The sequence below is a fragment of the Brassica napus genome, unplaced genomic scaffold (genome assembly GCF_020379485.1).
Source record: "Brassica napus cultivar Da-Ae unplaced genomic scaffold, Da-Ae ScsIHWf_1047;HRSCAF=1466, whole genome shotgun sequence".
Lineage (NCBI taxonomy): Eukaryota > Viridiplantae > Streptophyta > Magnoliopsida > Brassicales > Brassicaceae > Brassica > Brassica napus.
Window position 1 is genome coordinate 8,283 of NW_026014475.1, and position 17,070 is coordinate 25,352.

At 35.8% G+C, this 17,070-nt stretch overlaps 2 protein-coding genes, 1 long non-coding RNA gene and 1 pseudogene across 4 annotated transcripts; 1 reads left to right on the plus strand and 3 right to left on the minus strand.

The window, feature by feature from the left end:
* Positions 1-1,470: 1,470 nt before the first annotated feature.
* Positions 1,471-3,180, minus strand: LOC125595395 (annotated as a pseudogene).
* Positions 3,181-4,199: 1,019 nt separating this feature from the next.
* On the minus strand, positions 4,200-8,702 carry LOC125595396. Its single transcript, XR_007330229.1, has 3 exons — positions 8,137-8,702; positions 4,832-7,919; positions 4,200-4,651 (listed from the first exon to the last, which is right to left on the minus strand). It is a non-coding gene; the product is annotated as an uncharacterized LOC125595396 (long non-coding RNA).
* Positions 8,703-9,465: 763 nt separating this feature from the next.
* On the plus strand, positions 9,466-11,427 carry LOC106425158 (cytochrome P450 705A22). Its single transcript, XM_013865888.3, has 2 exons — positions 9,466-10,475; positions 10,566-11,427. The coding sequence occupies exons 1-2, from the start codon at positions 9,579-9,581 to the stop codon at positions 11,196-11,198; spliced, it is 1,530 nt and encodes a 509-aa protein (XP_013721342.1). The 5' UTR covers positions 9,466-9,578; the 3' UTR covers positions 11,199-11,427.
* Positions 11,428-11,442: 15 nt separating this feature from the next.
* On the minus strand, positions 11,443-13,380 carry LOC106425159. Of its 2 annotated transcripts, XM_022703706.2 has the most exons (8): positions 13,252-13,315; positions 13,123-13,173; positions 12,974-13,043; positions 12,697-12,787; positions 12,570-12,631; positions 12,292-12,494; positions 12,041-12,209; positions 11,443-11,914 (listed from the first exon to the last, which is right to left on the minus strand). In XM_022703706.2, exons 2-8 carry the CDS (start codon positions 13,168-13,170, stop codon positions 11,724-11,726), a joined length of 834 nt encoding a protein of 277 aa, XP_022559427.1. In that variant the 5' UTR covers positions 13,171-13,173; positions 13,252-13,315; the 3' UTR covers positions 11,443-11,723. The 2 variants fall into 2 exon arrangements, with proteins under 2 accessions (XP_022559427.1, XP_013721343.1); XM_013865889.3 differs by having other exon boundaries at positions 13,123-13,380.
* Between the last annotated feature and the right edge of the window lie 3,690 nt (positions 13,381-17,070).

Genomic DNA, 17,070 nt, shown 5'->3' on the forward strand with positions numbered 1-17,070 from the left:
TAAGCCACTGAAAACCTCTATTCCTTAGTTCAAGAGACAACAGTCATGGCGATTCCTGGTTCTCAATTTTCTTTCTCCTTGCTTCCGATGATGTTCACGAGGGATTTGAGGACAACCCTTTTCTCGGCGTCACCTGCAGAAAGATGAAGATTTTCTTTCACCGGTTGAATCGTCTGCTTCAAGGAGTCTGTTACTCCTTGTGCTTCATTTCTTGTAAACCTTTGCTCTGACAGTTAGCTTTTTGTATCACCAGTATCCTTGTTGTACCTATGTGTCGCGTGGCCGGATGGAGCCTGAATAGACCGCCTCCGCTTGACCGTCGGTGTGGAGTCGGGTCTACAACTTGCTCTTTGTCGAGATAGCTAGAGGTTTGTCCTGTTGATGACCTCCTTCATCGGTGTCCCGGGGTGGAAGCGAGCCACCGCCTTTGAAGCTGTTGGTGCCACTTAGGTGAGTTCGACGGAGCATCCTTTCAGTCTATACTCTTGATCTGCAGGCCAGTCCAGCTATGCAAGAAGTGCTTTGGTTTTAGGAGTCCTAGAATTCTAGTTAGTTTCAAGCTGTCCATGTTCTTGGAAGTTTTGAGCTAACTTATTAGATTTTTAGGGGCTTTTAAAAAAAAAATTGCGGCCCTTAGAAATCAGATTGGCTATTAAAGCAGATCTTTGTGCAACTAATATTATAACCAAACCTTCATTTCTGTGGAATGATATTTACAATTTAGTAAAAAAAAAACCAAACATATACATTATGTTTCTTTAATTATATTTTTTCCTTGGACATATCTTTACTTTTAATATAAACCTAACATAAACAAACCAAACAAAACCACAATAGACCATAGTTTGTCATACATAAAGCTTCAACAATCCTAATACCGTCTCCAATGGTGCATCATTTCGAGTGAAAACATCAAAAAATGAAAGAAAACATTTTCTAAATAGTACATCATTTTGAAAGAAAAATTAGGTTATAATAGTATCCGTTCAAATTTAAGAAAACACTATTCACAATCTCATTTCTACTACTAAACTTTGTATTAACAAATTGATCCTTAAATTTTTATATAGTTTTTTTTATATCTAAAGAGATTAAATATTTGTGTTTTATACTTAATTGAAATTAATAATACTTTCACTAATACAATTATAATTAAATATAAATCATTGTTTATTATTTTAGAAAAGAAATTTATGTATAAAATAAAGTTTTATTTAAAATAAAAATTATAGTTGGGTAAAATTTGTAAGTTTCTAAAATACATAGCATTATTAGAATTGATAATTAATAATAGAATATACTTGGAGTATTCTATTTTGAGGGAATAAATGAAAATAATCATTGGAGTAAAATAAACTCATTTTGAGTATACGGAAATTTTTTATGACAACATTAGATATGACACAGAACTGGGCCTAAATGCATATAGGCCTGAGACTTCGAAAAATTATGCTATTATTAGACGTTAATTCCAAGTAGAAATAATTAAGACCTGATTATGGCAGTTTCTTAGCTAGGGTTTTTAGTGTAATTAGAATTAAAAATAAATCAAAATTAGATATTATGAGAAGAAACGTGTCTTAACCAGGGACAATAAGACCATGATTATTGCAGTTTCTTAGCTAGGGTTTTTAGTGTAATTAGGATTAAAAATAAATCAAAATTAGCTATTATTAGAAGAAACTTTTCTTAATCAGGACAATAAGAAACGTTTCTTAACCAGGGACAATAAGACCACCATTAACGCACAACCCCTAATGTGAGGTGCTTATTTATTTATTTTTTATTTTTTTATTTTTTTTGTCTGAGAAAAAAATTAAAAAAAATTAAAAAGGTTAACTAATCGCGGACCGTCACGTGTTAGTGGGGCCTGCAAACAGTGCAAGTATCAGAAAAAAACGCTGCTTATTTTGGAGTTGAAAGCATCGTGGCGTATACTGTTTTGTGGGGCCTACACTTAAATCCGCACCTGCTTTGCAGATGCTCTAAGAAACGTCTCTTGATCAAAATTGGCCTTCTTCTCTCCACATCTCTCGACTGGGAATTGATCGATACCTATCAATCTCGCCGGATTACCAACCGCCGTTGTACGTACGCGGCGGCACATCCTTAAGCACCACCGAACCCGATCCAATCTTAGCCCCCTCTTCGATCGTAATATTCCATGTTCCTCCGAGCGTCATGCCGTGGAGAATCGAGACGTTGTGTCCGATCACCGCCGTCTCTCCGATCACCACCCCCATCGCGTGGTCAAACAGAATCCCTTTTCCGATCTTGGCTCCAGGGTGAAAGTCGACGGCGAAAGCTTCTCTATTTTGGATGAGTAAAGCGAGGATTTTTCTGTCTTGAGTCCAGAGCTTGTGAGCGATGCGATGAGCTTGACAAGCGAGAATGTTCGGTGTCTTTCCTTTGCTGCTATTAGGTCTCGCTTCACCGAGTCCACCATCTCTGGGCTTTCTTTTAAAACGCTGATGAACATCTCGAGAATGGTGTTGCTTGGTAAGGTTGAAGTGCTGAGCTTTACTGAGAGAATGTTCGCCAAATCAGAATCTAACGACCGGTGCGATGTAATGGAAGCGTGATAGTAGATTGACAAAATGGGTTCTTGCTCTACGTCGGATTTGGCTTCTTCAAGCATCTTGACCCAGAAAACGAAAAAGAAATCAAAGGTTATCTCTTGATCTTTTGGGTTATCTTCTCTTAGATGTTGTATACTTGTAGTTGTAGTTGTAGATGAGTCCTTGCTTAGATCAGTAGATGTTTGCTTTTGAGTTTTGGCAATGTAATGGTGTTATCAATGAACTCTGGACTTGATTTGTATTCGGTCAGCTGTGAATTTTATGATTTTGAATTTGATTTTGAACAGATTACCAGTGGAACTGAGTAGCTTTGTTTTGAGTGCGGGTGCTGGGTATTAGTTCTTCAAGGTTAGTCTTTTCCACCTCAAAACGAGTTCTTCCTTAGTAGTAACATTGTAATCTCTTTATTAATCATTCTTTAAAGTTTTTTTTTTTTGTTTCATAACCTCCTTTGTTATACATATTACAGTGAGGAATTCTTCAAAGAAGCTGGCCAAGTTGTTGACGTCAGATTTGGTATGTCAAATGATGGTGATGGCAGATTCCTTTGCTTTGGCATGGTTGAGTTTGCAACTCCCAGAGAAGCACAGAAGGTACTCATAATTATAATAAGAGAATACATACGATTTTTGCTGGGTTTTAAACTGTGCCTGAGTTAGGAATCGTTTGTATTATCTTGTAGTACTACTAATAGTTAGTTTTTTTTTGTTTTGAAAGCTTTATACATGTATTCATCTGATAGGTTGATTGCTGATTTAACCCATGCACTGGAATTTCACGGTAGACCTTTGCTCGGTCGTCCAATGCGTCTTGAGGTTTCTCAACAGAGGGGACAAAGACACACTTACACTCCACAAAGCAGCAGGTAAGTTTTAATTATTTTCTTCCATGTCTTCTTGGAGCTGGTTTCTTTTTGTGTGTGGATGATGTTGTTCTTGTGTTTATGGTAGTGACATGGAGCATGGAATATCATTTTTGACATTGTAGTTGAAGGCCTAGTTTCACTTCCACAGGTTCTTTAGTTAGGAAAGCGCCAAACTTCTCATTTGAATGTTAGTTCACATGTATGCTTAATAATATACTCGTTACGTTGTGGTTATGGTTTAAATAATATACTCTTTTTGATGTCTCTGGATGTGTTGTACTTTGTTCTTATGGATTTGATCAACTTGTGTGGTAGTGGTCGGAATGCTTTTTATCTTTAAAAAAATAATTTTTTTTTAAGAACCCCTCAATAAGAGACTTGCATCGGAGACGCAAAATTTTCGAGTCTCTTGATTATGTCTCTTAACCTCACATTTACTACTTAATAATATTAAACAAATACTAAGAGACTCTAAAAGGGCTTTAGGATAACCAGAGAGCATGTCCATCCATTAGAACCTTTAATGGGCTCTTAGGAGTAAATTAATAGTTAATAAAGTGATTTGAGTAGTTAAGAAGTTCTAATGGGCTCTTAGAAGTAAATTAATAGTTAATAAAGTGATTTGAGTAGTTAAGAACCATTGTTTGTGGAAATTATGTTTTCCTCCTCCAAAGGGGTTCTTAAATAATTTTTTTTAAGTAGAATGATTTAAAATAAAAGCATACATTAAAATCACTTAATAAAATGACATAAAAGCATATTAAAAATACAAATACAAAGCGTAAACGAGAAAAAGCCGATTAGTTGAAATCTTGATTTGTTCCAAAATTTTGCCATATATGTTCAACCAAATCAGCTTTCAATTATTGATATATTGTATTATCACGAACTCGATTCTGAATGCTCATCATATTGTCGAGATTTGAATGCATATCTGTAGAATACGTGAAATCCACTTGTGAACTTCGGTTTGATTCCGGTTGTGCGAAAACTGATACATCAAACTGAGTGTACCCATCTCGTTCGTCTTCTACGATCATATTATGTAGAATGATACATGCTCTCATTCTCTTTTCAATTTTTATTTTATCCCACAAAAGAGCTGGATTTTTTACTATGGCAAATCGAGCTTGCAAGACCCCAAAAGCACGCTCGACATCTTTACGTACAGCTTCTTGATGTGTAGCGAATAAAGATGCTTTCGGACCTTGCGGGAGTGGAATAGATTGGACAAAATTAGCCCATTTTGGATAAATACCATATGTGAGATAGTAAGGCAAATGGTACTCGTGTCCGTTGACAATGTAATTAACTTTTGGAGCTCGACCTTGTAATATATCATCAAAAACCGGTGATCAATCAAGAACATTGATATCGTTTAATGTACCTGGAGGTCCGAAAAACGCATGCCATATCCAGAGATCTTGTGAAGCTACAGCCTCTAAAACAATGGTTGGCTTTGCCTGATCCAGGTGTATATTGACCTTTCCATGCGGTCGGAAAATTCTTCCACTCCCAATGCATACAGTCGATGCTTCCTATCATCCCGAGAAATCCGCGTATCTCTCCAATATCGAGTAGTCGTTGAAGATCTTCTGGCGTGGGTCTTCTTAGATACTCATCTCCAAATAAATTTATGATTTCTTGAACAAAATGTTCCAAGCATAAAAGCGCGGTGGTCTCACCAAGTCGGAGGTATTCGTCGACCGCATCAGCTGGGCAACCATATGCCATCTTACGAATTGTTTCCGTTGCCTTTTGTAATGGAAAGTGACTGAACCTTCGCGTAACATCTCTTCTTTGTTGAAAGTATGGGATTTCAGCGGAGAGTCGATCAACAATACGCATGAACAAGAGCTTGTTCATTCTAAAACGGCGTCGAAACATGTGAGAAGGATATGTTGCATCTTCACTAAACTAACCGTTCCATAACTGCTCGTGTCCTTGTTCTCGTTGTCTTTCAATGTAGGCTCTTTTTTTTGACCTTGATGCTTCTTGACCTTGAACATAAAGTTGTTCGAATTGTTGATCGAAAAGTTGATCAAATGTTTCATCCATCATATCTTCAAGATTATGAGAAGAAGAAGAAGAAGTCATTTTGAAGAGAAATGGTAAGAGAGAAATGGTAAGAGAGACAAAGTAACTCAACTCTTTGATTGGAAAATGGTAAGAGAGAAATGGTAACATCAAGTCATTATAAAGTAGGACAATATGATTTACACTCGGACTATCAATTACACTTGGAAGGCACAATATGTTTTTGATAACATCAAGTCATATTAAAGGAAAAAATAAGAAACGTATGGCACTTGGGCGTCACATGCAACGGCTGCTTTATTTTCTTTTGGTGTTTGTTTGTGTCACATGCTACTGACTTCTTCTTTTTCTTTTGGTGTTTGTTTGTGTCACATGCTACTGACTTTATTGTTGTCACAAGTTGTCTTCTTGTCCTGCAAAAGCATCAGTTACTATACACACGTAAAAGCTTCAATTACAAACTTATGCATCAATTACAATCCTAACCGAATGATCACAATCCTAACCATCAGTTACTACGTAGAATACAAAGCCAAAACTAGTTCGAACCGAGCTTGTCTGATCAACGAAACAAGTAAAATGCATAGAGAACAGAGAGGAAGACTAAAGATAGGAAATATTGGCCATAAGAGACTCGGCCAACACTTCACCTCAATCTCTGTTTCCACAGAGTCAACTAGATTCAAGCTTATTCCGCGGTTTTAAAAAGTCTTGTCTTCTACTGTGCTGCTGCAATTAGCCAAACATAAAACGTTAACAAAACACACCAAACATTGAGTAAGAAACGTAACCAGCTAATATAGTTATCTGTGACTGCAAAGCCTTGCAAGAATTAATTTATCAATCTGTGGAAATATTATACATTCAAACAAGTCATTATACAGACTCGAGATACATAAGAAGACAACAAAAGCAAATGCATACAAACTCGTAATACAGAGAAACAAACTAACTTGCCTATCATACAAAAGCATTAACTCAAACTCAGACACATAATAAGACAAGGTTAAGATCCATAAACTCAAATTAACTTGCCAACATATCATTAATAAGCTTGTTTTTCAAAGCAATCTCTAGTTCAGTTAATGGCTATGTCTTGGCAATTAGGCTGTCAAGCAATTTGTGCTTGTTAAGCTTCTTTTTCAATACATAGTCCTTTTGCATTATCTCCCACAGGTTCTGAAAGTCCACACACGCCTTCCCTTCTGCTTTGGAAGTCTTAGCCTTGCTCACAGCCTGTTTACCTTTGCCTTTTGCAGCTTTGACACCAATAGGCCGAGCCATTGATTCATCTTCTCCAAGGCTACATGGCACTGACGTTGATGACTGTGTTGAATGGTCATCAAGCTTTCTTCTCTTAGAGTTCACATTCTATTTACTCGGCAGACCTCCACACCATTTCTGATCATGCCTAAGCTCCAACCATGCATGCTCAAGTGTGAACTTGCTCTTGTAATCATTGAAGAATATTTCAGGGGCCATCTTTAAAACATCATTCTCACTCTGGCCACTGGATTTTTGTTTCGTTGCAGCCTACAAACTTGCACACGCCCTCATTGATCTTCCCCCACCTTTGTTTACAGTGAGATGGCTCTCTCTTTTGCAAACCAGCAAGCTATGGACTTGAACCAAAATAAGCAGCAATTCGTTTCCAAAACGCAATTGCTTTCTGCTCATTTCCCACGACAGGATCTTTGGAGGTGTTCAACCAAGCACTGATGAGCACCTTGTCTTCAGTTGGTGACCATTTCCACCTTTTTTTACGGTCAGACACGATGTGGCACTCTTCGTTTGCACCATCAGGCCATCCAGTACCAAAGACAGACGCATCAGAGGCAAAGACTTCAATACTAGGTTCACGACTAACAAAAGAGAAGGAGGGGTTTGGTTGTTGACTGTTTAAGAGTGTTTGAAAGCTACAAAGTTCACTAAATGGATCCATATCAAAAGAGAAGAGATATGAAATGAGGAAGGAATTAACGAAGGAGAAGGAATTAACAAAGGAGAAAGAGAGCTTCTTCTGTTTTGTGAAAGGAAATATCAAAAGAGAAGAGATATGAAATGAGAAAGGGAGAGTTGGTCGCTTTTTAAAGCAAACTAATGAGAGTTTAGTAGGTGTTACGTGTTAATGGCCATCAATGTATCTACCTAAAACTAAACCAACCAAGAAAGTCAATGATTAATCTACCTAATTATAACATAACCAAGTACATGATCCTAAAGTCCATTTAATTCAATCCTAAACAATGTCTAACAAGCATTAATGGATTGTCTACTAACCTCTGAATTTAAAGAGAGATGGTTTGACGTGTTTGCTCCGCTTTGATGGAGTTTTAACCGTATCTTGCTGCTCCCTGCAAGACCTTTGTCTTCTTCAATGTTATGTGTCTTCTCCTTTACTGTCTCCCACGCCGCTGAACCATCCGAAACTGCTACAACTGTTTTTCAAATCAAAACCCAAGACTCTAGTTTAATCACAACACACTTTTTACTTCAAAATTAAGACAAAGCCACGAAACTTGGAACACATTAAGACAATGAAGATTTAATCAATCAACTGTTTTGGATCAAAACCAGAGTTTACTCAAACTTCAAAATCAAGACTCAAAACGATACTTTAAAACATCACAAAATAAAACAGAGTATAGCAATGACCTTTGTAAGTGCACTTTTGCAGATGGCCAGTGATGATTTGGCAAGTTTAATCATCGGATTCGACAACCAAAACCGAAACCACAGTTGTCGGAAGATACTTCTCCCACCTGACAACCTACGATGATGACTTGCCTCTGTAGCTCTGTTCATCATCGTCTCCATAGTCCGTTCGTCGCGACTTCAAACCACGACTGCCCCCATCGATCTGAGATATACAGAGTCAAATCTCATCATCGAAACAAAATTTTGGATAATAATCGAAGGAATTCAATTCACGGGAACAAAAATATAAAAGAAACCGAACCTTTATGGGGATTGCATGGACGATTCTGGAGGAGAACTTCAACGAAGAAAGAAACGAATCAAACGTCTTCTCTGTTGGAGATTTTCACAGAATCGACGAGGCCGAGAGAGACCCGACGATGGGATACCGACGAAATTGAACATGAGAAAGTCAGAATCGACGACGAGAAAATGGATCGAATATCATCAAGCTTTGGAGATTTCGACAGAATCGAACGCGGAGCGTCGATGAAATCGAAGAGGAGAAAGACGAACCGAGCAAGAGAAAGAGAGAGGCTCAATTTTTTTCCCTTTTGTCTAAAATGAACCAACCAATTCCCTACTGCCACGTCTGGGGTTTTTATCAATCCTAAACTTACCTAATTAAGGATCGGTTCTGCCTAATAAACACCATTTTTGATTTAATTTCTGGCCTTTATTACTTTAGAACCTCCTCCTCAACCTACCGATGGAGGTGATCTAAATTGCTTTATTGGTGGTGCTACTAGACGCAGATAAGATCCGTTGTTCAATTCTTCCCCGTGATAATATAAATTCTCATGGTTTTGGGAATAAAATAAATAATTAGGTTTTAGGCCTTATAATTTTCAGACCGGGTTTGCCTGTTCTTACTAGTATCTCGAGTTCCAAAAGATCCAGACGCTTCGCCAGGCTTGGAAATTACTAGAACAGTCTTGAAAATTCTCAAGGTTCTGGGGATCAATTAGGCTTTAGGTTGCATGTTCTTGCCTGTATTTTGAATTCCCAAAAATCCAGACGCTTCTTCAGGCTTGGAAATTACTATAACAGTTTAGTAACAATTTGTGATGAGGTACAAGACACCCTACGGTTTTGCATCCACAAGACTCACTCCATACGCATGTGACGGAAAAAATATAATAAACAACTTGCAAGGCTCCAATTATGTTGGCAGATAATAAACAACATAAAAACAAACCAAATTATTATATAACTCCAAAGGGGAAAAGTTCCAACTTCTGACAAAAAATTAATGTATATACACATGAGTTTATCCATTATTTCACGTCCAACAAAAATAATAATAACATGTATTAAGCATGGCCGTACAATATTATATTCAAGACTCTCTTTGATAAGGAAAATATAACGGCATCTCCTTCGCTTTTTGAGCAACAACTATGGAAGTCGACTTTCAGAACTCCTTAATTTTCGTCCTCCTATGCCTCTTGTCACTTCTCTGTTACTCTCTCTACGTCAGGAGACCACAGAGGTTTGATTTGCCTCCGAGCCCTCCCTCTCTCCCACTCATTGGTCATTTTCACCTTATACTCTCCCTTCTTATCCACAAGTCTTTCCAGAAACTCTCCTCCAAGCACGGACCACTCCTCTACCTCCGCATCTTCAATGTCCCCATCGTCCTCGTCTCCTCATCCTCAGTAGCCTCCGAGATCTTCAAGACCCACGACCTGAACGTCTCGTTCCGTGGCCTCCCTCCGCTCGATGAGTCACTCTTGTTCGGATCTTCCACTTTCCTCATGGCTCCCCATGGAGATTACTTGAAGTTTATGAAGAAGCTCCTCGTCACAAACCTGCTCGGATCTCAGGCACTCGAGCGGTCACGATGCATCCGTGCCGATGAGCTGGAGCGGTTTTACGCTAACCTGCTTGGCAAGGCGATTAATAAGGAGATGGTTGATATTGGCAAGGAAGCAATGAAGGTCAGTAACAAGATCATTTTCAAGATGCTCATGGGAAGCAGATATTGTTTGGAGGACGATGGTGAGGCTGAGAGAGCCAGGGGTTTGGTCATTGAGTCGTTTTCCTTGCTAAAGAAACTTGCCTTGGCAACCCTGCTACGCAGGCCGCTCGAGAAGTTTGGAATCTCGCTCTTCAGAAAGGATATACTGAGTGTTTCTCGCAGATTCGACGAGCTGCTAGAGAGAATTCTTGAGGAACACGAAGAGAAGCCAAGCGAGCATCAAGATGCAGACATGATGGACGTATTGTTGGAAGCTTTTCGAGATGGAAATGCAGAGTATAAGATCACTAGGAACCATATTAAGACTTTTTTCATTGCAAGTGTTTCTTCCCCTCCTTAAGAAATATTCAAAGTAATTATCTTGACTAAGAAGTTTTTTACTTTTTTTTTTTTTTTACAAGTGCAGGAACTTTTCATTGCAGGGACTGATAGTATGGGGCAAACTACACAATGGGCAATGGCTGAGCTGGTGAACAACCCCAACATTCTTGAGAGACTGAGAAAAGAAATTGAATCAGTTGTAGGGAAAACAAGTTTGATTCAAGAAACAGATTTACCAAGCCTTCCTTATCTGCAAGCAGTGGTCAAAGAAGTGCTTAGACTGCACCCACCAGCTCCACTCTTTGCAAGGACCTCCAGAGAGCAGTGTAGAATCAGAGGCTTCTACATACCGGAGAACACTACACTTTTGGTTAATGTTTATGCTGTGATGAGGGATCCTGGTTCTTGGGAAGATCCTGATGAGTTTAACCCGGAGAGGTTTCTAGCTTCTTTAGGAACCGGGGAAGAGGATGAGAGAAGAGAGCAAGCACACAAGTACATTCCTTTCGGGGGCGGAAGGAGAGGCTGTCCTGGAGCAAATCTAGCATACATCTTTATAGGAACTGCAGTTGGGATGATGGTCCAATGCTTTGACTGGAAAATCAAAGGGGGCCAGGTTAAACTGGAAGAGGCTGCTGGAGAACTGAACCTGACTATGGCTCATCCCCTTAAATGCACTCCTGTAGCTCGACCAATAAAACCCCTTGGCTTCAAATGACCTGCAGATAGTACCTAGTTCGTAGGTTCTTGATGATGGGTTAAGAGTAACAAGGAAGCCTCTGCGTTGAGATCTTATGTTCATCTTTTCTTTAGAGACCTTTGCGTACACATGGTATTAGAACAAGAAAGGTTTATGTCTTTATATGTTTTGCATTCAATTTATCTTTCTGGTTCTTAAATAATAACATCCAAAATTCCAAAAATTATCAAGGCGTTATTTCTGTGCATACTGGCTTTTAAAGTGTTGAATCACACAAAATTCACATTAGATCAAAGAGTATAGGAACTACAAGAGAGTAGGTGCCGAGAGCAAAGGACGATTAAACATCTTGAAAAGGACACAATAAGTCTGCATAACCAATGTCAAAAGCTAAACAGGGATACAAACATTTCTATAGATACATGAAAACTTCCCTAACGTTTTGACCCAAACTAAGAAGCCATCAAAGATGATGAAGCCATCAAACTAAGACGCCATCAAAGATGATGGCGGAAATTAAGGGAGGCAGATGTACATTACCGATCAATCCCGGGGCTTAATGACCCGAGAGACTCTTTCGAAGAAGAGAGGAGTCATACTTGTGTTAAACTTTATAACATCTCTCATCCAGTTGGGCACAACTCTTTCAAATGTCCCCAGCGATACAACATTGTAGAGCAGCTCAGCTTCTTCACCAGTTGAGTTATCTACCAAAGTTAAGCTGAATGATAGACCTGTCATGGTCAAAAAGCCAGGGAGATGGTTCATCTTTTAGAGCTGAAGTAAATGACAGGAAAGTGTATGCATTTTACTTGAAAGCAAGCATACAGTGACATAAATAATATGCCAAAAGGAATTACCGCTTGATGGATGCGAGGCTATAATGCAGACTCGTTCGCCTTCATTGTTAGTTGACAGTTTCATTCCTGTCAATTGTTCGCTAAGAGCTTGGAATGGAGAACCAGTAGAGCTACTTGATCCAACGTCGGCTGTTTTAGGGCATTGGGGTTGAGAAACCAAGAGAGTTTCCTGGAAACAAGAACAAGAATTAGTGAGCAAAAGTTGATGACTCAGCTTAAGGAAGATGCTATGCAAGGCTATTTGTTAATACCGTAGTTGATTCATGAGGTATGCTAACATGAGGAGATACCATGTCTGTTTCTACCATATCATCCTCTGTCAGCCTTCTACGTTTCCCCATGCTTCTAGTAGTAACTTGAGGAGATTCGGGAGTCTTTTGTTTTCTTCCACTTTGAGGAACTCCCTCTGAGATAAGCTCTTTAAGCTTCTCAACTTGCTCCGAAAGTGCCTTGTCTGTAAGATAAAAAAAAAAAAGTTATGCTCAGTTAGTAAAATGATGCAGAAAACAAGAAAGGCTCGAGATCTTACTCTTTCGTTCTTCTTCAGCAAGACGGTTTTGAAACTCCAGACGCTCCTCGTGCCTGGCGGATCTGTGGACCAAAGAAAGCCATATTGGTTTTCACATTTCACAGTAGTAACACAGGGTAGCACATACCTGATTTCAGTTATCTCATCCCTCATTCTCCTTATGATCTCCTTCGAATTATGGTCTTCACTTCTCAAATGCTGCGTCAGGGCCTCTGACGCTGCAAAAGGCCAAAAGAGAGTTTACTAATAACAGACTCGTTATATTAATCCCAAATGTTTACAAGGCAGCTTATTGATGCTCTACTGTCTTTAACTAATTAGCAATTCTAACTTAACGAGAGAGAAGCTAGTAGCAAGTGAAGAGACTGAAGATGTTAAAGGAAGAGACTTTCTCAGAGTGGTACCATCAACAAAGCGAAGGAACTTCTCTTCTTGTTTCTTATTAACTTCATCCAATTCCGAAAATTTCCTCTCCTGGAAGCGCAAAAATAAGAGATCGAAATGAGAGTTTTTGTAAAATTCGAAATCCGAGAAATTAGATCAGAAATTAAACCTTGAGGGTGGTGTATTTGTTGTAGAGCTTGGCGTACAGAGCTTCCATCGACTACACACGACGATGAAATGGATTCAAAATTTTTCCAGACGGTGAGTGACCGTTTAAAACCAAAAACCTAACGCGAACCAAGAAAAGTATTAATTAGGGATACGTCTCTTCTACGTCGGGTTTTGATAAAATCGTTTTCTTTTCTCTTCTTTAAGCTTCGTTCGAATATTTTAGGACAACAGTCGATTTGGTTTTAGTTTGAATTGGCTATCCCACTAATATCCATGTATTTATAAAAGCTGATTAGATTTAATTATTTATTTATATCCAAACCATTAAAAATTACAAATTATCACAAATCAAAATATTTTTAATTATCTAAATTAGCAAAAATATGTTATACAAAGTTATTAATTTAAAATAGATGATTAATCAACTAAAGATTAAGTGTACTCAAAATGAGCTTAGTAGATATTTGTATTAATCATCTTCTATGTATTAAAAGAGAATCAGTTGTCATTAATGCGTTCACACTATATTCGCTGCGTGGCACTTCCATATTGATTTCAATTGGATTATACTGACGTGTTGGTCTCACAATTATTTAACAATTAACGCGTTTACATACTAAGTTTTTTTATTTCTACAGCAGACAATTTAATGTGTTCACACTTATTTTTTAATCAATTTATTTTTAGTTCCTACATTTTTAACTTTTGTATTAGTGAACTGAAATATCTCTGTACAATATCATTTTTGAAAGAAAAAATTTATTAAATCATTAAGATTCGCATCAACTAAATTGCTGGAATGAGAATGTTTTTAGAAATTAAAAGTTTCGTATCTTGCCGGACTTAACCATGATTGAGGCTTCTTTACACAAATGTAATAAATAATTGTGGATGATTATGAATTAAAGAAACTGAGATAAAAAAAACACCATACACAATGTTGGATCTTTAGTTTACCCAAATATTATTTTTCTTTACAGAGTTTTTATATCAGACCAATAATTAGAAACATAATCAGATTGCTAGAAAAACCATAAACATAAAAGCTTTAAAAGAAATGAAAATTCGTGAAATCGATTGAAAAACAGAATTCATGTGATGAGGGAATAGATCACATTATTTTTCTCGCAACTCTTAACACTTTTCACTCGATTATATTGTGTTTTTATATATTTACCAAGATTTTTTATAAGAAAATACGCATTATTGGTTATTGACTATGTCAATTTTTCATCATGCCCAACAATATTGAAACGACGCCCAACGATTTTTATTGGTATTCTTAAAGTATGATCCAATAAGTATGTATGTTAAATAAGCCTAGAATATTTGTTACACATTTATTTTATTTTTCTTTATATTAGTAGAAGAAAATAAGTCTGGGTAAAATATTTGGATACAAAGAACCGAACCGAATCAGATTTGAAAATAATATTAAAACATAAACTAAAACTGATTAAGTAATCAGATGAATCTTAAAGTTTAAATATCCAGAAAACTAGACTCGAATCTGATTACTTAAATATATTAATTATTTAAAATCTTATATCTATCAGATATTCAAAAATATGAAAATATCTAAAAATTATCAACATATTCACAAGTATATATCTTAAAATAACAGAAAAATGTTCAAAGTACTGAAAATACTTATTTGTTCTCCATCCAAATATTTAAATTGAACTAGTTTTTATATAAATTCAAATATTTAGTATTATATTATTCAAATTTTATCTTTTATATTATTTTATTTTGGATTTTGAGTATTTAAATATATTTAAATTTTTGTTAAAAAAATATATAATTGAAATGAGTAACCGAACTCGAATCCGAACGAACCTGCAATGATTCGAACCAAATTCAAACCAAAATTTGTTAATATCTGAATACGATTTAATTCGAACTCTAAAAATCTGAAATCCGAGTAGATTAAATCAATCTGAACGGATATATGAGTGTCCATCTATAGAAAAATGTATACAACATATCCATTAGTATAACATATAATAAATAATCTAATAAACTATTTCATTATGCGCACAAGGCGATTTACTAACTAGTTACTATTAAAACATGAGTATTTTTATTTTAGGCCCTTAATGAAAAACACTATCTTACATAAATTAAATTTACTTTTACAAATGTATTATAAATTTTATTAATGGCATTTAAGTCTTTTGGTTTTCGGATCTAAAACTATATATATATAACCATTAATTTAATTCATCACATGACCAATTAAGAAAAATGAAATTGCCAAAAATATCATTTTCAAAGTACATTTTTTACATGTTTACACTAAACACTTTTACCTTCATCTTTAACGAAGGGTAAAAGACATTTATAACCTTTTGGTAACTTTGACAAAAAACATATGGTTAACCAATCTAAACTTAAAACATCAACTCTAAACCCTAAATCATCAACTCTAAACCATAAACTATGACACATCAACTCTAAACTCCGAAGCATCAACCCTAAACCCTAAACCTTCAAATCTAAACCCTAAAACATCAACTCTAAACCCTAAACGTAAACCCTAAACCCTAAATCTAAACTTAAAACATCAAGTTTAAACCCTAAATCATCAACTCTAAACCCTAAACCATGAAACATCAACTCTAAACCCTAAACTCCGAAACATCAACTTTAAACCCTAAACTCTAAACCTTCAAATATAAACCCTAAAACATCAACTCTAAACCCTAAACATAAACTCTAAACCCTAAACCATATATTTTTCTGAAATTCGAACCCTAAACCCTAAAACCCTAAACCTTCAAATCTAAACCCTAAAACATCAACTCTAAACCCTAAACATAAACCCTAAACCCTAAAACCCTAAACTTTCAAATCTAAACCTTCAAATCTAAACCCTAAAACATCAACTCTAGGGTTTTAGGGTTTAGGGTTTAGGCTTTAGGGTTAGAGTTGAAGGTTTAGGGTTTAGGATTTAGAGTTGATATTTTAGGGTTTAGGGTTATTTTTTTAGGGTTTAGGGTTTAGAGTTGATGTTTTAGGGTTTAGGGTTATTTTTTTAGGGTTTATGGTTTAGAGTTTATTTTTAGGGTTTAGGGTTTAGTGTTGATAGTTTAGGGTTTAGTGTTGATGGTTTAGGGTTTAGAGTTGAAGTTTAGGGTTTTGGGTCTAGGGTTTAGAGTTGATGTTTTAGGATTTAGAGTCGAAGGTTTAGGGTTTAGGGTTTAGAGTTGATGTTTCGAGATTTAGGGTTTAGAGTTGATGTTTCAGGGTCTAGAGTTTGTATTTAAAAAAAAAAATGGTTTAGGATTGATGGTTTAGGGTTTAGAGTTGAGTTTTAGGATTTAGGGTTTGAATTTCGAAATAGTATAATTCGAAAAAAAATTAAAAAATTATTTTTTATTATTTTATTATTTTTATTTATTTAAATATTTATTTATTATATATATAAAGAACAAGGGCATAAGAGTCTTTTGCCACTTAATGAATAAGATATTTTTTAAAAAGTCCTTTTAGTGATGGTAAAAATGAAAAATGGTAGCATAAAAGTGGTAAACATGTAATTTTCCCTTAAGAAAACTCATTCCAACAATTATAAATTTAATTTTCTGAATGGGAAACTCATTGTAATAGTATTGATTGTATTTAAAATATAGAGATATTAAAATTAAATCGTAATTATATGTATAAATTGAATCCAAACTATTTTTTTTCAAAAACAAACAAATTATTAGTTTATGTAGATATTATGTTTAACATTTATAGTTAACTAAATTATACTCAATTTAATAATATTTTTATTTTAAAACTCACAAATGTAACCTTAAAATAATAATTATAAAATACCATAATATAAATAAAATGAATTTTACTTATATGACAAATCAAATAGTTTATTCAATTATATATACTATTAAAAATTATATGAGATGTTTAATCAATTTTTAGAAAAATATTATCAGGTCAA